Genomic DNA, 23711 nt, shown 5'->3' with positions numbered 1-23711 from the left:
AAGCAGATTGAAATAAATAATGTCATTTTTGTGATCTGAAAGATATTTTAATGTAGTAGGAAGTTGCATAGAAGATATTTTAGAACAAACCTCAAAGATACCTTGAATACTTACTCTTTTACACTTCAATGAAAAAGTTAAATTCATGAACATAGTTGTTTATATAAGGGTGATAAGATATGCAAAAGTGAAATATCTAAGAAAAATGATATACAATCATGTTTCCTTACCACAGGCATTCTTTTTAAAAAGTAGCAAATTTGAAATAATGGGTCCACAAATTTTCAAAAGCAGAAATCATTAAGGATATTTCCAATATTTTTAGAGACTTCTTTAAAAAGCAAAAGCAAAATTGACATAGAACGTAGGCTTAATTGCACAAAATTAAGGAATATGGTGGATTAAGAGCATCATAGGAAAACTAAAAACCCAACATATTATAGCAAAAGATGACAGGGGAGGAAATGAAATGCAAAATTTGAAGGCCATTATGATTTTTCACTCATAAAAGCAAAACAATATACAAAATAGTGTTTTGAATTGCATTGAAACAGGTATTGAAAACACCATACCAGACAATATAAAATTTAAAATCCATTCTAGAAGTGAAAAGGCAAAACATGTATAATCCACCCCTCTGTAAAAAACAAAAAACAAGAAAACAACCAACTATGAACTTGCAGGAGGTGGGCAATAGTTGTACTATGGTTTGAATATGATTTATCCCTTTCAAACCTCTTCAATGGTCAAAGAATGGCAGTAATTTTATTTAAAACGTCATCATTTATGTATCTGAAAGTGTTCAACAAGGGACAGGATTACTTGGGAAAAAAAAAAAAAACGAGACAAAGAGCATCTACTGACAGACGTATAGAGAACTGACACCATAGCTTCTATCTTTGCTAGAGACTTTTCACTGGGGACAGCATTGTGGTCCAGTGGGTTTAACCACTGCCTGTAACGCTGACATCCTGAAGGAGTGCAGTTCAAGTCTTGGCTCTCTACTTTAGATTCAGCTTTCCGCTAACGCACCTTGGAAAGCATGAAAAGATGACCCCAAGTTCTTGAGGCTCTTCCACCTGGGAGACCTGTGGCTTTGGCCGATCCTGCCCTGGTCATGATGGCCATTTGGAGAGTAAACCAGACCTCTCTCCCTCTGTCCCTCCCCCGCTTTTCTTTCTCCTTCATCTCTGTAATGCTATGTTTCAAAGCAAACTGGACTCTTTAAAAATAATAGAATTTCATTAAATAAAAAGCTAGCAAGTTATCTAAAATATACTATACACATAACGTCATTATGTACCACATACACACATTTTAACATGGCTAGAAAAAATGAAATTTTAGAAATATAATTGTTCTGGTATGAAATTTTTGAGATCCATGCTTGTTAGGAACCACTAAAAAGGTTATGGGAAATAAGTACTGTGGAAAAAAAACACGTAATAATTTCAAAATGCTTTGTAAAAATGATTTAATTCCATTTCCCTACAAATTTACTATATGTGTATGTATGATTCTCATGTAGTCAAATTTAAATTCTTTCTTTTTTTAAACAAAGATTTATTTGTTTTTATTGGAAAGGCAGATACACAGAGAGAATGAAATACAGACAGAAAGTTCTTCTGTCCACTAATTAACTCCCCAAGTGCCACAATGGCCAGAGCTAAGCCAATCTGAAGCCAGGAGCCAGGAACTTCCTCCAGGTCTCTCACATGGGTGCAGGATCCCAAGGCCCTGGACCATCCTCTGTTGCTCTCCCAGGCTACAAGCAGAGAGCTGAATGGGGAAGTGGAGCAGTTGGGACATGATCCGATGCCCCCCATAGGATCCTGGTAAATGCAAGGTAATGATTTAGCTACTAGGCTACCACGCCAGGCCCTAAATTTACTACTTAATGAAATCTAGTGATACACAGTTTTCTAAAAGTTGACAATGCATAGGCATAAATAAATTCAGTAGCAATGTCATTTAGCAAGTTGCTGAGTAAGAGTTCTGAATAAAAATGTCCACATAGTGTTGGAGGAAGAAATAAAGAGGGCAAGACAAAACATGACAAATGCTAGATTGTGAGGACCTGGGATTATGGGTCTAATGATAGTTCCATTTTTAATATTTTGAAGAAGCCCTATTCTGTGTTTATTAACTGTACTAATTTGCTTTATGATGTACAGTATGCAAGCGTTTCTTTTTTCTGTCTTCCCCAGCACTTGCTATCCTTTGTCTTTCTGATAAAAGCCATTCTTACTACAATGAATCTCTCTTTCACAGTGACTTTGATTCGCAGTTCCCTGATGATTAGTTCTGTCAAATGTGTTTTCATGTACTGGTTGGACATTTGTATGCTTGTTTTTCAAAAAAAATGACTATTTGTATCTCATGCCCATTTTTAAATTGGTTCAATTGTATGTTCTGTTTCATATTGTGTTTCTGTTTCATATATATCTTGATTATTAACCTATTGTTAAATAATCTGCAAATATTTTCTCCCATTGTGTAGATTGCCATGTCACTATATTTATTGTTTCCTTTTCCCTGTAGCAACTTTGAAGTTTTTTGAGACACACTTGTCTATTTTGGCAAAGCTTGTAAGGTCTGTCAATACTCAGCTAAAAGTGTCTATATATTACATGATTTTAAACAAAATTATAGTACATATGTATATATATATGTACCTAAGTCTAATACCACAAAAATAAATTTAATAATTACTTTTTCTTGAAAATTATAAAAAATATGAACCATGTTTTAACATTTTCCACCATAAGAGTTTATAACCAAATCCAAAATATATTTAGTATTTATTTAAAAGCTGATTTTTAGGTTAAGGTATGACTATGCGCTTTCTTGAAGTGTCTATTGATTTAAACAACAGAATATCTATACTTTAACACCTAGATTATCTTATTACTTTTATGGAAAATTAACTGCATTTTAATACACTTTTAAATAAATTGAAGTTAATAAGATTAAATATTTTAAACATGTAACAACAGTATTACTCTGTGCAACAGTCATTAGTAGTGGCAAAGTACAGCATACAAAGCAATTTTTCATACTGATTTACTTGGTATCATGATTCTGTGAAGTTTATAGAAAATACAGGAGATGAGGAAACAGCCTAAAAGAAACACTTCAGTTAAGGTCAGCTGCCCAGTTAAGAGGTGGTCAATATTAAACCTCATGCTTTGGGACAGATTTTGTCCTGGTGGTTAAAATACTGGTTCCTATGCCTGAGTCTGGTATCTAGTACTTAAATTTTATCCAGGTATCTGGATCTCAGTTCCAGCTTTAGGCTAATGCCGGCCTTGGAAAGCAGCAGTGCTGGCTCAAATGCTTGGAATTCTGCTATCCATGCGGAATACTTGGATTGAATCCCAGATTCTGGCTTCAGTCTGACCCAACCACCAAATATTGCAGATGGTTGGGAATTGAAAAGGCAAATAGGATCAATCTCCCTCTCTCTCTCAAATTAATTAAATCTACATCCCTTCCTTCCAGACTAGATTTAATATCATCATAATAAACACCTCCATGTTAATTTGCTCTTTCATGTATGAACACTAACTGAGAAGATGTGCTGACCAGGCCTTGGGCTGAACACGTGCTTCTGAAAGCCAGTTGTCCACTGCAGTGCTGGTCAGTGCTAAAGGGAATCTTTGGGTTCTTACTATGATGATAATTGAAGCAGGGATATTTTGAACTGAGGAACTTTAATATAGATCTCAAGTAAAAGCAACTGAGTTACAAATTCAAAGTGAAAAAGATCATTTATACTCAGAAACCAGAAGTAGATATATATATTTTTTTATAAATTCTCTTATTTCATGGAATATTCTATATCCAAACAGATATGGATGCCACAGCTGAAGGGATCAGAAAATATTCAAATCAACTGAGCAATTTGGTCAATAAAAGTTGATTTTTTTAATTGTGAGTTTTCATTTAAGCTATCTACTAAGTTAGTTATAATCCAATTAAAGTTTCTAGATATTTATTAAATACCTACTCTGCCTATAATTTACTGAATTACAGCTGGAAGTGACATGCCAAGTTGACTTTAAGATTTCTGTTTATTTTAAAGATACTTGCAGGGATAGGGAGACACATACAAAGTTGGGGAGAGGGGACAAAGGAGAGAGAGAGAGAATTTATTATTATTTTTAAAGATTTATTTATTTATTTTCGTTGAAAAGTCAAATATGCAGAGACAAAGAACAACAGAGAGGGAGTTCTTCCATCCATTGATTCACTCTCTCAGTTGCCACAGTTGCTAGAACTGAGCCAAAGCCAGCAGCCAGGAGCATCTTCTAGGTCTCCCACACGGCTAAGGCCTTGGGTCGTCCTTGACTGCTTTCTCAGGCCACAAGCAGGGAGCTGGATGGGAAGCGGGGCAGCCAGGACACAAACCAGAACCCATATGGGATCCCGGTACGTGCAAGGTGAGGACATTAGCTGCTAGGCTACCATGCAGGGCCCCATTTTTTTTTCAATCTGCTGGTTTACTCCTCAAATGGACACAGCTAGGCCAGGCTAAAGCCAGGATCCTGAACTGCAATTGAGTCTTCCATATTCCATATGGGCAGTAGAGGCCCAAGTACATAGGCCAGCCTGTGTATTCTTACCAGCAGCTAGGAATTGACAAGAATGTAGCAAATGGGGCTCTGAGGAGTACCCAGCCTCACAGGCAGAGGCTTGCCTCACTACACCACAACACTGTCTCCTGATTTTAAGATTTTTTGAGTTTTTTTTTTTTTACCAAGAGTAATGAGATTAAGTATTCAGTCATTTTTCTTTTATATATCTAAGACACACATTCACAGAAAAGCTTCCTGTGCAGACTAGAGTTGTAAAATGAAAGTATTTATGAGCATGAAATGTGAGCTTGTGTATACCTTTTTCATTTGTAAAGAGGAATAACTATATCAAGCAGCAGTATATGCAATTTCAGATTATTATGTTGTAAAAACTACGATTTTCTACAGTGCGTGTGTTTTTTCATTTAGTAGCAATAAAACTTAATAAACGATCACAGACAGCATGTGAATACTGTGACTGACTTTTGGGATTAGAAACCCAGGTTCTGTTCCTGTTGCCTACTCCTTCATCCTGTCACATGTAAATTAATTGGTCTATATTCATAAATGCTTATTCCAGAAACACTAATCAACCCATATGAAGAAACAGAACTTGTCTCTTCTGACTGTGTCTGTAGGCAGAGGATTACTGCCAGCCCTGAAGACTTTAATAGCAGAATGATGCTATTAGGACCATTGTGAAGGACTATACTATTGTAATAATATCCGACTCCTTACTTGTGGCCTGGGAAAGCAGTAGAGGATTGCCCACAGTCTTGGGACCCTGCAACTGTGTGGAAAACACGGAAGAAGTTCCTGCCCCTGGCTTCAGATTGGCTCAGTTCTGGCTGCTGTGGCCACTTGAGGAGCAAACCAACAGATAGAAGATATTTCTAGATTTACAGATAGAACAGAGTTAGAAAGAATTGCCATCTGTTGGTTCACCTCCCAAATGGCTGCAAAAGCTGAAGCTGAGCTGATCCAAAGCCAGGAGCTTCCTCTGTGTTTTTCATGTGGGTACAGGGGCCCAAGATCTTTGGCCTTGCTCTGTTGTTTTTCCAGGTCACCAGCAAGGAGCTGGGACTTAAGTTGTGCAGCCTGAACATGAATTGGTACCCATATGGGATACCAGTACTGGTAGGTAAAGGGTTAGCCTATTGAGCCAACTGTTGGCCCATTATCTGAAACTTCTAAATTGATTTTATTTACTATAGTGAAAAGAAAGAAAACAGCAATTGATACAGATCATTGAATAGGTCTGATGGACACAATTATCAAGATTTTGAATCAGAGAAAACCCTTAATGTTTGCAGCTGTTATTATATGAACAAACCTTAAAGTTATTTTTTTTAAACATTGAAGAACTATTGGATCAACAAGAAATGAGCTTTGCAAAGTGAAAAGGGAAGAGGCTCAGTGGACATAGCAGGCTGATCCTCTGCTTGCAAACGCTGGCATCCCCTATGGGTGTCAATTGACATCCTCCCGGCTCCACTTCTGATCCAGCTATCTGCTTCTAGTCTGAGAAAGCATCAGATAATGACCCATCCTTTGGACCCCGCACCCACAAGAGAGACAAGGAAGATGCTCTTGTCTCAGACCACATCCTTTCCGATCATTGCAGCTGTTTCAAAAGTGGACGAGCAGAATGGAAGAGCTCACTTTGTGTCTCTCCTTCTCTCCCTGTAAAAATCTGCCTTTCAAATAAAAATAGAGCCCAGTATAATGACTCAATAGCTAAATCATGCTTGCAAGTGCCAGGATCCTATTTGGGTGCCAGTTGGTGTCCCAGATGCTCCACTTTCCATACAGCTCCCTGCTTGTGGCTTAGGAAAGCACTCAAGTGGCCCAAAGCCTGTGCGGGAGGCCCTGAGAAGCTCCTGGCTCCTGGCTTCCAATCAGCTCAGCTCCAGCCAGTGAGGCAACTTGGGGAGTGAGCCAGCAGATAAAAGAAATTGCTCTCTTTCTGTCTCTTCTCTCTGTAAATCTGCCTTTCCAATAAAAACCAATAAATCTTTAAAAGAAAAAATAAGCAGCTGATATGATCCTATGAGAATAACTTATGTTAGTGAATATTATAATATGTCTGAATGAGAAATGTAGCGTACAGTATCAAATTTATTAGCTCTCATTACCTTTGAAAGATAGGTGATTCTAATAAACTCCTATGCAAAAATTGGCATTGTTATAAATTTTAACTGTTTTACACATATTTTAACTTTCCATAGACACGTATACCTCATGAGTTGAATAAAATTATTGTAAAAACTTGGGAAAATGCAAACTTTTTCATAATAGCTTTTTACTATGGCTTTTTTTGAAGTCATCCTTAGCATGGTTTTCAAAGTTCTTGGTGCCTTAGCAAGCTTATCCTTCCACTGCCTGTCTCATGGCGTTTTTCAAGTCCTCTCACATCTTTCCATTGCTCTTTATACCACAGAATAAAAACAAAGCAAAATATAACTTGTTCTATTATTTTAAAAATTATATTTAACTAATAATCATCTTCAGTAGAAACAAGAAATGAGAAATATGTGGGCAACTATGACAGAATCTCTTATATTTATTCATGTTTGCTGATTTTTTTTTGCACTTTGTGTTGACCTTCATAAGTTAGCTCAGGTTTTGTTTCTTACGAATCACAAAATGAAGTGGCAGATATTTGAATTTAAACTGAAAGTGTTAGGAAGTCAAGATGAGTTCTGAAGGTGGACTAATAAAGGGGCAAAAATGAATTAGAAGCACAATTTGCTGATCACAAGTGATTACATAATTACACAAACACTGTTACAGAAATACATGTGGGAATCTTCATTAATACTGGATAAACTAGTTAATATCACTTGGCTGAACAGATGGGAATCAATAAACAACTTAATTGGGAATTACAAGGGAAGATTACATTAGACCAGTGTGCAAAAATGATGCCTTTCATTTGAAAGTTTCAATGACTTTACACTGTTAGATATACTTGTGACGGTAAAGCACTTTCTATGTATGATGTGAGGTGGAAGTGGTATTAACTACACCGATATTTTCATCTTAGGAGGATCCTGTTGAAAGAATGAAGCGATCTCACAATCATCAGTTTGTTTTAATGTCCTCACAGAAATCTCAGTTCAAATAAAAGACAAGAATTTCCTTTATGGTAGAATCTAGATCATCAGTGTATTCTAAAAGTCTAGGCAAGGACTTGACACACACTGGTTTTTGATACATGATTGCTGACTGGAGTGATATGCTGATGAGTTCCAGAACTGATAAGTAAGCCACTGGTTGCTTTTGAAGAAATAAAAATAATGACCTCAAAACTATCATTGGTTACATTAAAACAATGCCACAATATTCAATTTAAAATAATACTATTGTAATGAAAGACATCATAAGTCAATTTGCTTGTGACCAAAGGAAGAGAAAAATATTTGTATTGATATTTATATAAATAGCATATGCTATAACCTAATATGCTTAACATCTTCAAATTTCTTTTCTGGCCTTTGAGAATTTTGTTTTTGAAGTTTAGAATACAACACCTTTTTAAAACAGGGATTTTTTCAACAGTACTTGCAAAGCTACGTAGAAATAAGAGTAATAATCTTCAAATTGTGGAAACATGGCTGATTTCTCAGGGCTGAAGCATGATGTCATTTTTATGGTCATTTATTAGTATTTTAATAAGCACTGCTAAACTAGCACAGTTATTGGAGATTTTCTAGCACTGCTAGAAAATTGCTTTTAAGGCTTGCTGTTTGATGAGCTTCAGAAAGATTTAGCAGATAAAAGAGCACTTAAGTACCAAAAGGAGCTATATGTGGAAGTTTTTAAAAAGCCATCAAGGAACCTTGAGTGATTTTAATCCGGGAAATCTTAGATACACTAGAATTTCTATTACTTCATGTAAGGGGCTTTATCATTTCCGGTATCTTAGAAACTAGGAAGCTGGGAGTTAGTGATCAAATTAACAGCCTGAATTGCAAATTTGTTTACACAAAACACTTAAATCAGTTCAGCTGTTTGGATTTAGACATCAGCCAAAGCCCCTTAATTCTCAGTCTCTCCATATATGTGAACACTGAATAAATATTTTGTCTAGACTGCACAGTTCAGTTACTTGTAGTGTGCAGCCAATAAATCCATGGCAACGTGCGTTTCATCTTCAGGAGATTCAGTTGTACTTATTTTGCCAGTTCTCCTAACTTTGATCTGTTATCTTGCAACTGCAGCCTTTAGCAACACAGAGCTCAGTATTAGAATGTGCAGGTGGTTAAGCATAAATTCATTAACAACATTTGAGGGCAATTCAAATTATGTCTCTGACAACAGATTCAGAAGAATCTTCTCTGTACAGGGAAATATAAATTAAGAACTGAAAACAAATCACTCTTAAAACTGCCAATTAGGTGAAGGTAAGATCTCCTTTTACAGTTTCATATGCTTTCAGAGAAAAAACCAAGTTAGACACAATTGCTTCTTTTATTCAAATATTCATAATAAACCTAAGTTTGAATTGTATTTTTTAATTCTTCATTCAGCTGATAAAATGTGTGTGTGCACATGCATGTTTTTATCTATTAGATTAGGAGAAAATGAAGTTAAGGACATTTTTTTTCCCCTGATTTCTTTCAAATAAGAAAGCCCTCATGGCAAAACCAGAAGAAACTTAAAAGATGTGTCCCCATAGAAATCTCAAATAAATATCTTAGAAATTAGAATAGTGGTAAATAAAGCATAACTGATAGTTTTATTAATTAGCTATGAAGGAGGAAACAATTGATTAATGGAATTGAGAACAAAGGTATTTTGATTATCAAGCTGTGATTTAGAATTCTAAGAAACTAAATTGCTATAATAATAGGATCAAATTTAAAATGGATAATTTGACATTAGTTAATTTTAAGTGTTAAATAAAATTTTAAAATTCATAATTGTAGAAAGATTTAGAGGCAAATTACACTTGTACTCATCTTCATGACTTTTGGCAACCTTATAAAAATCTCTGTTGTGAAAGTACATGTGGAAACTTTGAAATGAGGGTGCTCCCTGAAGAGTTAGATGCAGTGGGTGTAATATGTAATATAAACTCATGTTTATATACACACATATATGTATATGATCTATATGTGTAATGACACTATTGGGAAATTTTATATTTAAAGAGTTAGTTAAAAATGACATGGCTGAAAGTATACCCATGGGTGAAGATTAATAATACAAGAAGAAAAAGGCTGGTTTATATTAAGAGATTATATAAAGGCTGTAAATGACCAAAAAAATCAAAAAGTTATTTAAAACATGTACTTTACCATGACAAGTAATATAGTGCTAAATTGAACACTCATGTACAATTCAATATGACTACTTACTTTCTTTTGCAGACTATCATGTATGTTTAAAGGTCCTCACTTAATTCTTACGCTGATCTTTAGGTAGCAGTTTAAGTTTCTCTTTCACCGATATCAGTACAAGCATGTTTTCTGTGTCCCCTTATATAATCACTTCAGGAGGCAGTTTTGACACTGGGCAGGATTTGGAGATAGGCACAACAGTCTCAGCAACCAGAAGGCTTCATCACAGAGGCTCTTGAGGCCCTGCTCAATGAAGAGCGCGCACTGACTTGGTGCACTGGCCAATGATAGTTGGTTTGCGCCCTCTAGGTTGCCAAGTCTCTTGTCTCTGGCTCATCTTTTATTTGAAGATACACAATCATATCTGTGTTTTTAACCAAAGTAGGCTTACAAAATGATGTAGACTATGTGAACTAAGCTTGGAGATACATATACATACACACACATACATATATACTCACACACATATATGTAATGTTTTATAAATTTAAGTGGTTTTTAAATATTCATTTACTCTTGAATAAACATAATGTGTATTCCCTACCTAGTTTAAAAGACAGGGTAAAATGACATTTCTGAAAATATACCCACAAATAAGAACTTAATAATGCAAGAAAAATGGCTACCTTATACTGGAAGATTATATAAAACCTATTAAGGACAGAAGTATTAAATGGTTCATATATTGAATAGATTATGAAAACGTCCATACCATAACATACTGTAGAACTGAGTGGAAGATTATGGTATTCAATGGAGCACTTATAGGTTTGATAAGCATTTTATACTCTAAAGTCACTTTATGTATGAAGTCCATAAAGTAAAATATTACTCAAGAGCACTTAGATTAAATTCTAAGAGTTTTAATTCTGTTTCTTTTTGCACTTGATGTGCTAGTTTTGTTCACTGGGGTGACATTTAATATTCTTATGCATTTGCTTCGCTTACTAGTGCTTATAAAAGAAAATAGCACCTATTATACAGGATCATTAACAGAACAAATGTAGGCAAGTTAAGGGAGAAGTTAAAAATTATAAGATTAATGTTATGGCATAACTGTTCATCCTGAGTTTTTTTTCTAAATTAAATTCTCAAGGTTTCAGCTATTTGTTTAAAAACTGAGATGTTTAATTGGTAATGTATTCATTTACATGATTTCTATTTTGGAAAATTCAGTGAGCTTGAGAGTGTATTATCAGGTTAGACTTCACTTAAACCACCTGCTAAGTACATGATACTAGCAAGGCATTGCAGCTCTGCATGCTCAGGAAAACATGGACTATTTGTAAATGGAGATAATCATCTGTTTTTAGGAGATACCAGCTATTTCACAAGATGCTGTTTGGGATTCAAGTTAGGAAATGAATGGAGGGATCTAGAGTTTGAGATGTATCTGACATAGTTATAAAAACAATTTCTCACCAATGAAATAAAACAGTTGTAAGTATTACTTTAAAATTTAAGGTCTGAGAAAGGAAGCTTTTCAGACTGAAAGATATAAATAAAAAATTTAAGTACTTCTTTTAAAAGTTTCTTCTGAGAAATGAAAAGTAGCTCATTTTATTTATAGAGTTGTATTGTCAAGGATTAGATTTTAGTGAAGATATTATTTATGTGTTACACATTTTATGTCAGCCTTGGAAGTTTTTCATTCCATAATGGTCTCTTTGTAGCTATTCTCTAACAAGTATGCACCATTTTAAAAATTTGAACGCAAGCAAGTAATGACTAACAGTCATATATAGTATTAATTAATATATTCATTTTTATGATAGACTGTCTTCTCTGATATTATCTGTGTTGATTTTGTATGAAAACTGAAATAGTATTGTAGATGCAGACTTGAACTTTAACTGTAATGAGAAGTGATAAATTTTCAGTTCTGGCATTAATAATGGTCATTGTAACCTAGAAAAAGTCACTATCCTGTGTGGGCATGTACATTATATTATATATTAACATGAATTACCTGGATATTGAAGGACCTTTTCTGTCATAGGAAAGTCATTTTTGATAAGATGAATGAACAAATTCATAGTAGTACCTTCGCCAATCACTAGTAAAAGAAATCAGTATCAGAATGCATGGGATGAATTTAGCCTGGGGATTCAGTGCTGGTTCTGCTCCTGGATCATAGAGCCAACTCCAGAAATAAATGTGTAAAGGTGATAAGTAGAAGTTTCCCAGTGTTTCTCCGAAGTTTAATAGCCTGGGAACTTAGCCAAAATGAAATAACAGCCAGTGGGAAGAGGCTATACTTTTTATTTTAGTGTTAGGGAAAAGTTAAGGCGGTGATGCTAGGGATGAATGTGGGAGTTACTACTGGCTTTGCACGCTCAAATGTATTTTAACAGTACTGAAGATTGCCACTAGTGCCAGACACATCAGGCTGCATGCATGGCTTACATAATCTCCCTGTAAACCCATTGCTGTTCCCAGTCTTCTCTCTTTTTTAGTCAAGTTAACTTCTAAGTTCCAAGTGCAAAAATAATTGCTGGCAGTGTCAACGTTTGGCTTTTATGTATCAGTAACTCTTGAGTTCTTTCTCCTTTCACTTTATCGGAATTGTTCCCAAATTTCAGAGTGCATCAGAATTACTGGGATGACTTTAAAGTTCCAGTGTCTGTGCCCAGCTCTGTCAGAATGTGAGCATTAGACCTCAATAAGGATCTAAGATTTTGAATTTGTAAAAAGATTATATAGGATGTTGATGCTTTTTATTGGGGACATTTGGAAAACAACTGTAGGGTAACAGCCCAAAGGAAAATGTTTATTACACCTAATGCCACAGTATTAACATTGGCAGCCTTTTTATCCAACCAAATGATATATGATGCATATGCTAATGTTGTAAATTTAGCCCTTTTAGAGGAGATTACAAATTGGGTTTTGGGCAACATGCCATCATTATATGGAAAACATTAATCTCTGGGACTACTCAATCAGCACAAAACAAAAGCTTAGAAAAGGGCCTGATGACATGAAACGCATTTGATGGCTGCAGTTTTGAGTTTAGGAGAATGAAAGATGACCATCAGTACTGAGACTGTGAATATTGGAAGGCATTCAACACATTGATTTTTCCCTGTGACATTGGTGAAAGTGATATTATAGATGAGAAAAAGAGGCTTTGGACAGGGCCTGGTTCTGAGAAAAACTTGTGGAGATAAGTCTGTTTGGAAAATAATGTGAAGCATCCACCAGCTTACTTAGAGTAAATACAGGACTTTGGTAATGGCCGTGTCCTTCTATCACCAGACCTAATCCACAATCCAAATCAGAATGTCCACTCTATAACTAATCTGCATATCTTTCTGAATAAGAGTAAAGGGACTGGAAGAGATGAAGATTGTGGGAGCAGCAGTTAATGCTGTTTTCCAGTATATGCAATGCAATTATCTTAACTTTACATAATATCGTACACATTACTTCCTTAGACTTTGCTTGTGCAATCAGTTTTCTTCTCTCAAATCTTGGAATTCCAAGTTCAAAGATGGCACGTTCTGTCAGATAGATGTGCTGCTTTAAGGACAAGGTGTTCGAATATGCCAGGCATATTGTTCATACCCCTTAAAGTTATTTCTCAAATTAAACAGACTCTAAGGCATTGGGTGTCCTAAAGCCCTTTTGGGTGTTCCTGCGGAGTAAGTAGAAGAAAGCCACCTCTGAGCCGTGGGTCTGAGCACCAGGGAAGGGGATTCGGCACGTTTCAGTTCTGATGTGCACTGGACATCTTCTGCAAGCAGGCTGTTCAACACATGTACGTGGCATTATTAATTGCTCTGCCTACTGTCACCCCTCTCTCTTTCTCTCTCTTTCCCTGTTATCAGATCTCACTTGCAAGGAGTTGTTCCCTCTATTTAAAACCATGTACTAATGTCCTTTGCTGCTGAGTTCATATTTCATTGTTTTTGAGAGCGTGAAATTTTGTGTTCAGCCGTAAGACTGAACTAGACTGTGTACTAGAAACATACCCTACTCACAAAAATAGAAGATCTCTTTAGCAACATGAACGATAGTAACTACGGAAACGAAGCCTCTGCTCCGGAGTACTTAATTTACTGAGTGATTCTTTCCTTTTCCTCCTTGATGGGTCTCCAGGGAGAGGCATCAGATTTTTCAAGATGCTGAAATCGGCCCCTTAGTTATTTCTGCTCAGATGTTCTTCCAACTGGGGATCCTGCTGCACCCGCTCCCAACGCTCCCTCCTCTTCCCCAGCAAAATGATTCTGGAAAGTACCAAGTTGCAAGTGCACTTTTGCTTCTCTTCTGATGCTTTCAACAATGTATTGCTTCTTAACGCTAGGCGAGTCTGAGAATACCCGGCACTACACCTGTGTTGTTGGGGCCTTAAACTCCAGAAACTGAGCTGCCCACCCCTCCTCTCCCAAGGCTCTGCCTTCCAGAAGGAGACCCACTTCGCGCCTAAGTCAATCTTTATTTCTTTGATTGTCCTGGTTCATTATTATTCTTTAATGAACAGCAATGTCCCCCTCATATCCCTCTTTGAGCCTCCCCATGCCCACACTCAGTGGACCTGGGAGAGGACCACTTCAGAGGCCAGGAGACCCCACCTGCTTCATTTATTCTGAGTCCCGCACCCCTCAACCTGGCTTTGAGGCTTGGACTTTAGGATGCCCTGCTGCTTGTCTTTGCATCAGTGATCACAGCACTTGTCCGCTCTTCCCCCAGCCCCCACCCCACCCCAAGCTTTCCAAACTCTCCTAGCGGGTCTAAGAGAAGTTATTTGAACCTGGGGTTAGGCAGCACCATCCTCGGCTTGGAGAGCGGATGGGGCTGTCTGGCCCAGTCGTGCAATCCCAATGGTCGCAGCGCCGCCGACAGTCTGGAGCCCAGACAACACTGATGCACTGTTACCCACCATGGATTCTGCGTAGAACACACTTCATCCACACCGGGGTGGTCCTCAGGCCTCCTCGGTGTTGACACTTGTGTCCTTCTGCCTTCCAACAAAACACACATACAACACACACCACCGCCAGCACTAGCCAAGTCAGTCACTAGCTTCAATCCCCAGTGGTCCACGGATATTTCAGGTCTGGGGCTGACCTTCTAGAAGAAATTCATAGTTGTTCCCAGAAGACACATGTGAAAGGGAGGGACATGTGTCCAGACAGCTGCGGGACTGGGTGCCTCCCCCCACCTCCAGCCACCACCCCTACACCGTCAACTTTTTAGCAGGGGTTTTAGTTGTGTAAGCCTGTGTTTGTTAACCTTGGGGTAATGGCTTTGAAGATCTGGGACTCAAGGAAGGGGTGGAGTTTTGTTTGCTATTGCCACGATTTGGTAAGCACGTTAACTCACCTTCTCCCCACTGGAAATACTCTCTCCAGATACTACTAGCAGATTTTAATTACTTGCTTTTCCTGACGCGCCTAGGACAGGGAACAAGGGTGTCAGTCGCCATGGACACCTGAAAGGCTTCAGGCTTCACTCTGATGGGGTAAAAGGTACTAATTAGTGCAGTGGCCACTCGGTGCCTCTCAGTTCCTGGCACTCCTGGGGAGAAAGGGGTGCGATCCCTTTTCTTCTGAGAGAGTTCTACAGCGGGATTATCATCTCCCCGCCCCTTTGCTCAGTGTCACAGAGCACACTGAGTCCAGCTAGAACCCTTTGGCAGCTGGCCCTGGCGATGGTGCGGATGCTAGCTGCCGCGTACCCGCCCCACCCAGGCACACCTTGGACTCTGTGCCCCATAGAGGCGCTCCAGAGATTCCCTAGGGAAGGAACGTGGGCCAGCATCCCGCGGGTGTCTGAGAACAACGTGGGCGTGGGCGGGACATTTAAGCACGACTTAGAGATTTCACAGTTTCTCTGTGGGTGAGACCTAAACAGACGCTGCAGTTGTTGGCTGCGTTTCAGAAACCGCTGCCTCTGTGTGTGTGTGTGTGTGTGTGTGCACGCGCGCGCGTGCGTGCATGAAATAGGCACAGGTCTAAACAGTGCCAGCCACACCCCACCCCCTAAGTCGGTGTCCTTTTCAGTCTTTTATTTCACACGATGCCCACGGAGAGAAGGTTATCGGAAAGTCGGATCCCCTCACCTGAGAGGAACAGGCCTTTCAAAGCCCAGTTATCTTCCACTCTGTGGCGATTCCTCCCAGGGCCCCTCTGTCACTGCTGTTGCAGGCGGAGGTGAGATGATGGAGGGATGGAAAGCGTGGGCCGGGGTGGCATTCTGGTGTCCAGAGCTGTTCAGGTTCCCAGGGACAGGAGACGCCTGGGACAGCTGAATCCGGGGTGCCTGGCTTGGTGAGGGCATTCAAAACTCATAGAGCCACTCGCCAATCTAAGCTTCTCTGAGAGCCCCCCAGGGGCTCTATGTGGAAGACAAAAGCATGAACAGACACTGGGGACAACCAGTCGTTTATGACATTGCAGCAATCTCGATTTGTAGGAAAACCTTGAGACTAGGGTGAAATGAAAAGGAAATAAAAGGAAGACTAGCAGACAACTGTCCAAACTGGCCCCACCTAGAGCTCGGAAACAGATCTACAATCTCACAGCTCTATATATGCAAGTTTCTGAGCATCTTGGGACAGCTCTCCAAGTTGTAAAATGTAGGCATTTCCTTCCAAGTACCTGAGTGTGACAATAAAAAGCTTTTACTAACATTTAGAGAAAAAAAATGTTCTAATGATCCGGAGAATAGTCAGTTTGGAAAGAACTGAGTCTGTTTCTGACATGTTCCTTCCTTCCAATGTCCAAGAATTTGAAAATATACTTACTAGAGACCGAATATCTCAGTTCAAAGCATACAAATTGTGGATAGAGAGGAGGGGGTCCGTTAACATGCCTTTTAAAACAGATTAACCCGCCATTCTCCGCTCTGCGCGTTTTATTCAGAATATACGGTACATGCGGACAGCCTGGGCGGTAATTGCAGGCTTCGCGGCTCTGCTCCGGTCGAGCTAACTCGCCCCTCTTCGGAGTCTCCCACATCCCCACTCCAACCCTCAGTTCTCCCTCCCGCTCCCCAAATGTGTTTTGACGCAACAGGTAGCACAAGAAAACTTGCACTTAACCGCCGGTCATCTCCAAGGAGCCGGCCCTCGGTTTTGCTGTCCGGGCGGCTAGCTGCCTGCGCTTCCCCCAGGCGGAGCGCGCGGCTCGCGGGCAGCCCCAGGGCCATCCATTAACCGCTGCCTCCCGGTGGCAGGCGGACTAGGCAGCAGTGTGGGGCTCCTCACACGTCGAGCTGGAGCCGAAAAACACCTTGCAAGCAGCCCCAGCCGCGTTGGCCAAGCAGCGCGTCACCGCGCTCAGGACAAGCGTTTCAGCCAGGAGCTGCACGAGGCTCCGGGGTTGAGGATGGGAATGGGGAGGGGAGAGGGAAAGCCACCTTCAGGGGAGCAGGTTGGTTGCAACCAGTTACTGCCTCAGAGACCTAAGGCGACTTCCTGGCCTGTTGAGAATGTACATTAAAATTCGAGACGTGTCATCCTTGGCTGGTTCTAGTAGAAGCAGAGGTAACCTCTCCAGCTCCCTCCTTCCAAAAAAAAAAAAAAAAGAAAAGAAAAGAAAATGATGATTTCTACTGAATGCAAATGGGCTGCCTTCCGTGGAAGTCCAGCCAGCTGCAAGCTGGACAATAAACTGTTTCATAGGGACGCGGCCCGATTGAGGTTCAGAAAGGCACTGCTCTACAAAGCAAGAAGCGTCCAGTTTGTGTTGACAGCCTTGGAGCGCTTGGGCCAAAACAGCACCCTGCTGCCCACCCCAAACCCGCTGCCGCGGCCCCGGCCTGCCCGGACCCCCCCTCCCCGACAGACACGCAGACTCCGCCACCGGAACCAGCTCCGGGGCGGGGGAGAAGCCACATCCACCGCGTCTATTCGAGCTGCCATGAGGATGGAGAGGTGATTGTCCAAAAATGATGGCATGAGTCATAAACACCCCTCCCTTGTTCTTTGCAGCAATTAATGGGCAGCGGAGAGAGCAGAAGTTGTGGGGAAGAGCCTTGGATCCGTTTCCTCCCCGAGGACAGAGCACTTCCTCCCGGGAGCCTGTCTGTCCCTCGCCTTTCTGCTTAGGAGATTCTACATCCCACCCGCCCCCTCCTCTCGTCTGAGCCTGTGACACTCTACCTGTCTGAACCTTAACGCACTTGCTGGGCATTTTCGTTTTGGTCGGCGGCTAATGACTCTCCTCCCAGCTTCATTGCTGCCCCCCCTCCTCCTCACCAAGGTGGATCTTTCTTTACACTTCCTGGCATCTCAGACCTCTGGGCAGCTTCATCTGCGGCCGAGCCTCTACCCACAGGAGCTTTCTGGCATAGGATCTCACCTAGAAATAATTCTCGTATGCACACCAGACATACATGCTGGCGTAGCAGTGCTCAGTAGACCCCGTACTCCCAATGCATTTTGAGCCCAGCACGTCGAGAACTTTCTTCCCAGAGAGGGTTAAAAACGGGGGTTACCAGTATTCTTTAATAGAAATATTCCACTGAAAGCATCAAACCCCACAGATCTGACCCCAAAATCAAGATAATCCTTGCCACCACGAAAAGTCTTGCAGAGGAATTCTGCCTGGATATCCACTAGTTAGCGGCTATAGGAACCAACTCACGTATTCGTTTGAGCATACTGCAAGAATATTTATTGAGCCCAAGCTCAATCACCGCATTGAACGCCGAATCTGGCAAGCAAAATGCATTTCCTATCTGAGGGTGTTTTGGCGATGGGGGTGAGAGAAAAGAGCCGTGAATCAACTCCTTCTTCAGGATTATCATGATTATTTTATCGGTGCAGATTGCAAAGTAAGGCGCCAGCCTCTCTGTCTCGTGGTCTTCCCTGTCTCCGGGCAGAGCGGCGGGGACCCCCCGAACGCCGACCTACCTTTCACACACGACACCGTCAACAGAAAGACGAGGTTCCACAGCGTACATCCACTTTTGATGCCCATCTTCTTCCGCAGGACGGAGTGGAGGCGGCCGCACCTGGCGCAGGTCCGCGCGCGGGGCTCGCGGGGTCTGGGCTCCCCGGCTCGGCTCTCCCCTTTGCGGATCGCGTTCATGCTCTCGGCGAGCTCCCGACGCCTCCTGCTCCTCAGCCCGGCGCAGTGGAGTTGGCTGGGGTGGGTGCGCGGTCACAGCTCCGAGTGAATGGTGTTTCTGGGATACCACAGCAACCTTGAGGAGGACTCAACCATCTCTCCGACGGGGGCACAGAGTCTCCGCTGCTCTGGATGCCGTCTCTGCCCGTGCGTCCCTGCCCTCCTCCCCCTCCACCGACACCTGCCCCCCGCCCAGGGCTAGCCCGCCGGAGCAGCCGCCGGCAGCCGCCCGAGAGCCTCGCAGAGCCCGGCTGCCGGCTGGGATCAACTCCCCACGACGTCTGAAATTAAGGGGGCTGCCGTCTCTCTCTCTCTCTCTCTCTCTCTCTCTCTCTCTCTCTCTCTCTCTCTCTCTCTCTCTCTCTCTCTCTCTCTCTCTTTCTCCCCGCTCCCGTCTTCCCAACCCGGAATAGATCAATTCCGCCTGCAAAGGCAGCCCGAGAAAGATGGTGTGAGCGAGCTCTCCCTGGCAGCCAGCGCGTTCAAGGAATGTTTTAATCGGGAGGATCTGCGTGGCTGAGGGTGGGGGAGGGTGTGTGTGCTGGAGGGGGGAACCTGAGGAGAACGAATCGGGCTCCATGGAGGCCCGCGTCGTGAGCACGGGACATGTGTTACTACTGGAGTTGCAGCAGATCTCGGGCAGGCTTTATTCTCCGCTGGTTTAATTGGAAAGGAAAAAAAAAAAAAAAAGGAAACCAGAGACTGAAAGAGGGGTAGTTTTATTTGCACACATGCATTTACATATTCAAATACCGATGGCAAACCCTAAATGGGCTTTTTATTTCCCCACCGGTGGCGTGTGAGTGTGTGTGTCTGTGTGTCTGTGTGTCTGTGTGACACGGGGAGAGAGGTTGCAGGGGAAGAAGCCAGAATCATCTCCCCAAATAGTTGGCCCTTCCTTGCTCCCCGCCTCGCTTTCCGCGGGGCTGCGTGCCGCAGTTAACCTCCGTTATCTGTGGTAGTGATCGAGAACAGACCCTTTCGTCTTCATTCCGAATCGGTCGCACCTATGCAAATTCGGAGGTTTCTTTCAAAAAGGCAGCCCTGGTCTGTGTCCGTGGTCTGGATCCCGCAGGCCGGCTGGCCGCGCGAGGGTTAAGATCCTACCAGAGAAGAGCTCTCGCGCCATCTACCGGCCGTCCTCGAGCCTCCCGCCCGGCGCTGGCCTCCAGAAGGGACCCGGGGTTCCCTGGGGCACTGGTGCAGGGGACAGACCAGACCGCCTCTGGGTACAGGCTGCCTAATTTAAATTCCTTCACGATTGTGGTCCTGGTCTCTCAACAGCAAGTCCTTAGACTGGGCGCCAGATCGGTGGTGGACTGTTGGCGGTGGCAGTCTTGTTCCTACTCTGGAGGGAGCAGGGAAGGGTGGGCTGCAGCAGTTGGTGCTGGGATTGGTACTTGCTGGTGCCGGTGGCTCTATTTGCATGCGGAAGGCTGTGCGGACGGCTGGCGGTTGCAAGCGGATTCTACAGCTTCCTACACGGGGGACCCCCCCCCCCCCCAGAAACACTTCCTTGTCCCTCTGGCCGACTTTTGTCCCTGGGCTACCAGCAGAGCTGCGCGCTCCTGGGGGCAAAGGCGGTTGCTTCTCGGAGGGGTTCTGCTCTGGGAAGTGGGTGCACAGTGAGTGTCTAATGGCCAGGGGGCAGGAAATATCCTGAGCTCTCAGGGTGCGTGGCCGTGTGTGGGGGATTTTGATTCTCCCGGAGGGAGAGAAAGGAATAGACACAGTAGCAGGCGGTATAATGATAGATAACATGTTTCTAAGAAAGGTGCAAGGTGTGATTTTCTATGCGTAGGTGTTTTCCCCAGCGTGCATTTGCAATGCATTTACGTGTGTGTGTTTGTGTGTGTGTGTGTTGTGGGGTGGGGAGGGCTGTGTATCCTGGGCAGGGAGCTGTAGCAAAACGCACTGGTTATAGTCGCCCAACTGACCTCATTAAATTCTGCAAGATGCCTTAAGAGACGGGGGGGGGGGGGGGGGGGTGGGGGCCAGAATATTGGTCCCTCCCACCGTTACTCCCCTTTATTGTCTGCATATGTAGATTTCTAAAGGAAGCCAGGACAAGGTGGGGACCAGACCTTGTTTGGAAGAATCAAGAATAAAAACGTCGTGAGCCAGTTTAGCTACCTTGGCAGTGGCACTGGCATTGATTTCAGCCACGACGTCAGATTGTGCAGCTACCTTGGCTTTTGCTGAGCTGAGCGGAGTTAGAGGCAAACAGGTCCTGAAATCTAAGGAGGTCACCAAGAGTGCCCAGCTCAGCCAAGACACAGAGACCAGCATTCACCTACTGGTAAAAGAAAGCAGGAAAAAAAATAATCGTGGGTTTATGCACTCTATTTGAACACGTGGCTGTAGATGCAGACGAGAGGACTTGAACCCCCACCCTCAAAATTGAAATTAAATAAAGAAATAAAACTCAAGAACTTTGTTTCTCACAAACCAGGGACATTTTTTACCAGTAATTACAGTGCACAAGTTTGATTATGGAAACATAAAGACAGCTGCTAAAGTATGAATTTTTGATATTTGTTTCCAAATATGCTGTTAATCCTATAATCCAATTATCTTTCCCTATGGAAGTCCTGACGCTCATTTCTGTGTGAGATGGCTAGAAAATGTATCCGGTAACTCATAAAAATCCCAGCAAAACCGGAGTTTCTAGTTAAATGTGCACGTTGGCATCTACAGTGCACAATCCATCACAAACCATTTTTTCATCTGCATCTTCCAGGGTCCGAGTCGGGGTGGAGGATCACAGTTACAGCTGTGAAGAAAGCAAGTGGTGTTTCCCAGGCCACATCAGCGAACACTGACGGCCTCCTCTGCCAGGGAACATTTCCAGGGAGATTCCAGAAATTATGCTAGCCGAACTCTTGAATGATCATTCTGGTTTCTCCAGAAGGAAAAAGACAATGGCTACTTTGGCGACAAGGAGACCAGCCACTGTGCCTGAACCGTAGGAAAGCGAGAGAGTGGCTGGGAGCTTTACTTGAGATGATTAGAAAACAGGGGGGAAAAGGAGCTAATGCAACAGCGAATACTAAGAGCTTACTGCAAAGCAGATCCTGGGGTGTGCTTCTAGGACACACATTTTGAAGATGAAAACATGGATTTGCAAAATGGTTAGCTATCTTGCCTTCCAAAGGTCTTCAGAAAGTTTATGGGAAATGTGTTTTGTAATAAAACCATGCACAGATTTTTGAAATGTTTTTGCACTAAAATGAAGAACGTTTACTTCTGTTTTCCACAAACTGTTTACTTCCTTTTGTACATACATCAGGACACGGTGCATGCGCAGTACCTTGTGCGTAAGTCTGTAAACTTGCTTATGGCGCTGCACTTTCAGGTATCTGCCAAATACAGTTTCTGCTTGTTTGTTTTATCTGCTTTTTAAAAAGCATTTTTTTTTTGTTTAAAAAAGAAAGATTTACTTATTTTTGTTGGGATGGTGGGTTTACAGAGATAAGAGAGAAACACCTTCCATTGCTGATTCACTCCCCAAGTATCCACAACAGAGCTGAGCTGGATCTGGAGCCAGGAGCCAGAAAGTTTTTCTGGGTTCCCCGTACAGGTACAGGGTCCCAAGGCTTTGGGCCGTCCTCTACTGCTTTCCTAGGCCATAAGTAGAGAGCTAGATGGAATCCTGGAACTTGCAAGGGGAAGATTAGCCAATTGAATCATTGTGCCAGGCCTCAAAGATGCTAACTTAAAAATCGTTTAATGGCAACAGCAAGTTTTTTACATACTTGCAGAAAAGTAAAGGCTTATGAGATAATTTAAAACTTATCAACTTTAAAAATATGTATATATACATAAAAACAAACTCATTTCTCCTCTCATTTTGCTCTGGTTAGTTACTAAATGTCTTCATTTTCATTTAAAACTTTTCATTCTTTGACTTCTTGCAACCTATTGATCTTCTCACATACAGGCCATAGAAAAACAGCCACTTGGCAAGGATCCGCAAGGCAATCACGATGATGAAGTACCCGTAAGAGCTCTGGAAAAGAGTTCAGATCAGAAATGGACAGGTTCTTTAAACTGGAAGTGCTGGATTTTCATTCCTCCCTAGTTATTCCCCCAAATGCCTATGAATACAATTACCTTTGATCATAAAACAGGGTTAAGTTTGGCACTGAAGGGTAGAAAAAAGCCCCCTTTGGGGATGGGGGAAAGCCTTTTATAGTAAGTGCTTCTTCAACATGTATCCACTCATGTTTAGCCACGTAGGAGCAGCATCACAGACAAGTAAATAAGTGATCAGAAAAGCACAAAGCTTGCGGAGTGGATTGCCCTTAATTTTGGAAAGAAATATACTGTAGATACTCTTGACAGACACATGAACTCGGAAGGTGTATTTCTTTTTTTTTTCCCAGTCCATGTTTTAGATGTATCGTTTTTATGGGATAATTAATGCCCATATAGATTATTAACGTTGCTACAGAAATATTCCCAACCTTTGAGAGCTGATTGTCCACTGACTGTTGAGGTATATATACTCTTTAATTAAAAGACTCAGATCCAAACCTGTGGACGGGTGTCAAATAACAGCGCTAATGATTTACACACATGTGACCAGAGTAGACCAGCTACTTCCCTTCTTCCCAGCTTTTACACAGAACTCAATGCCAGGAGAGTAGGGGGCGGGAAGAGAAGCTCGCTCTTTGTTGTTGTTTGTGTTTCTATATGTTTCTGTACTTGGA

The 23711-nt window shown here is 41.9% G+C and overlaps 1 protein-coding gene across 1 annotated transcript in view; it reads right to left on the bottom strand.

The window, feature by feature from the left end:
* The window catches only part of CSMD3 (CUB and Sushi multiple domains 3), an 878998-nt gene extending 862235 nt beyond the window's left edge, over positions 1-16763 (bottom strand). The window contains exon 1 of the mRNA XM_058668892.1: positions 16757-16763. Within this exon, the coding sequence (XP_058524875.1) occupies positions 16757-16763 (7 nt within the window). The remainder of the gene's footprint in view (positions 1-16756) is intronic.
* Positions 16764-23711: the final 6948 nt, after the last annotated feature.

This window comes from Ochotona princeps, chromosome 9 (genome assembly GCF_030435755.1).
Source record: "Ochotona princeps isolate mOchPri1 chromosome 9, mOchPri1.hap1, whole genome shotgun sequence".
Taxonomy (NCBI): domain Eukaryota; kingdom Metazoa; phylum Chordata; class Mammalia; order Lagomorpha; family Ochotonidae; genus Ochotona; species Ochotona princeps.
Note: the sequence above shows the minus strand (reverse complement) of the source record. Positions and strands in the feature narration are given on the sequence as shown.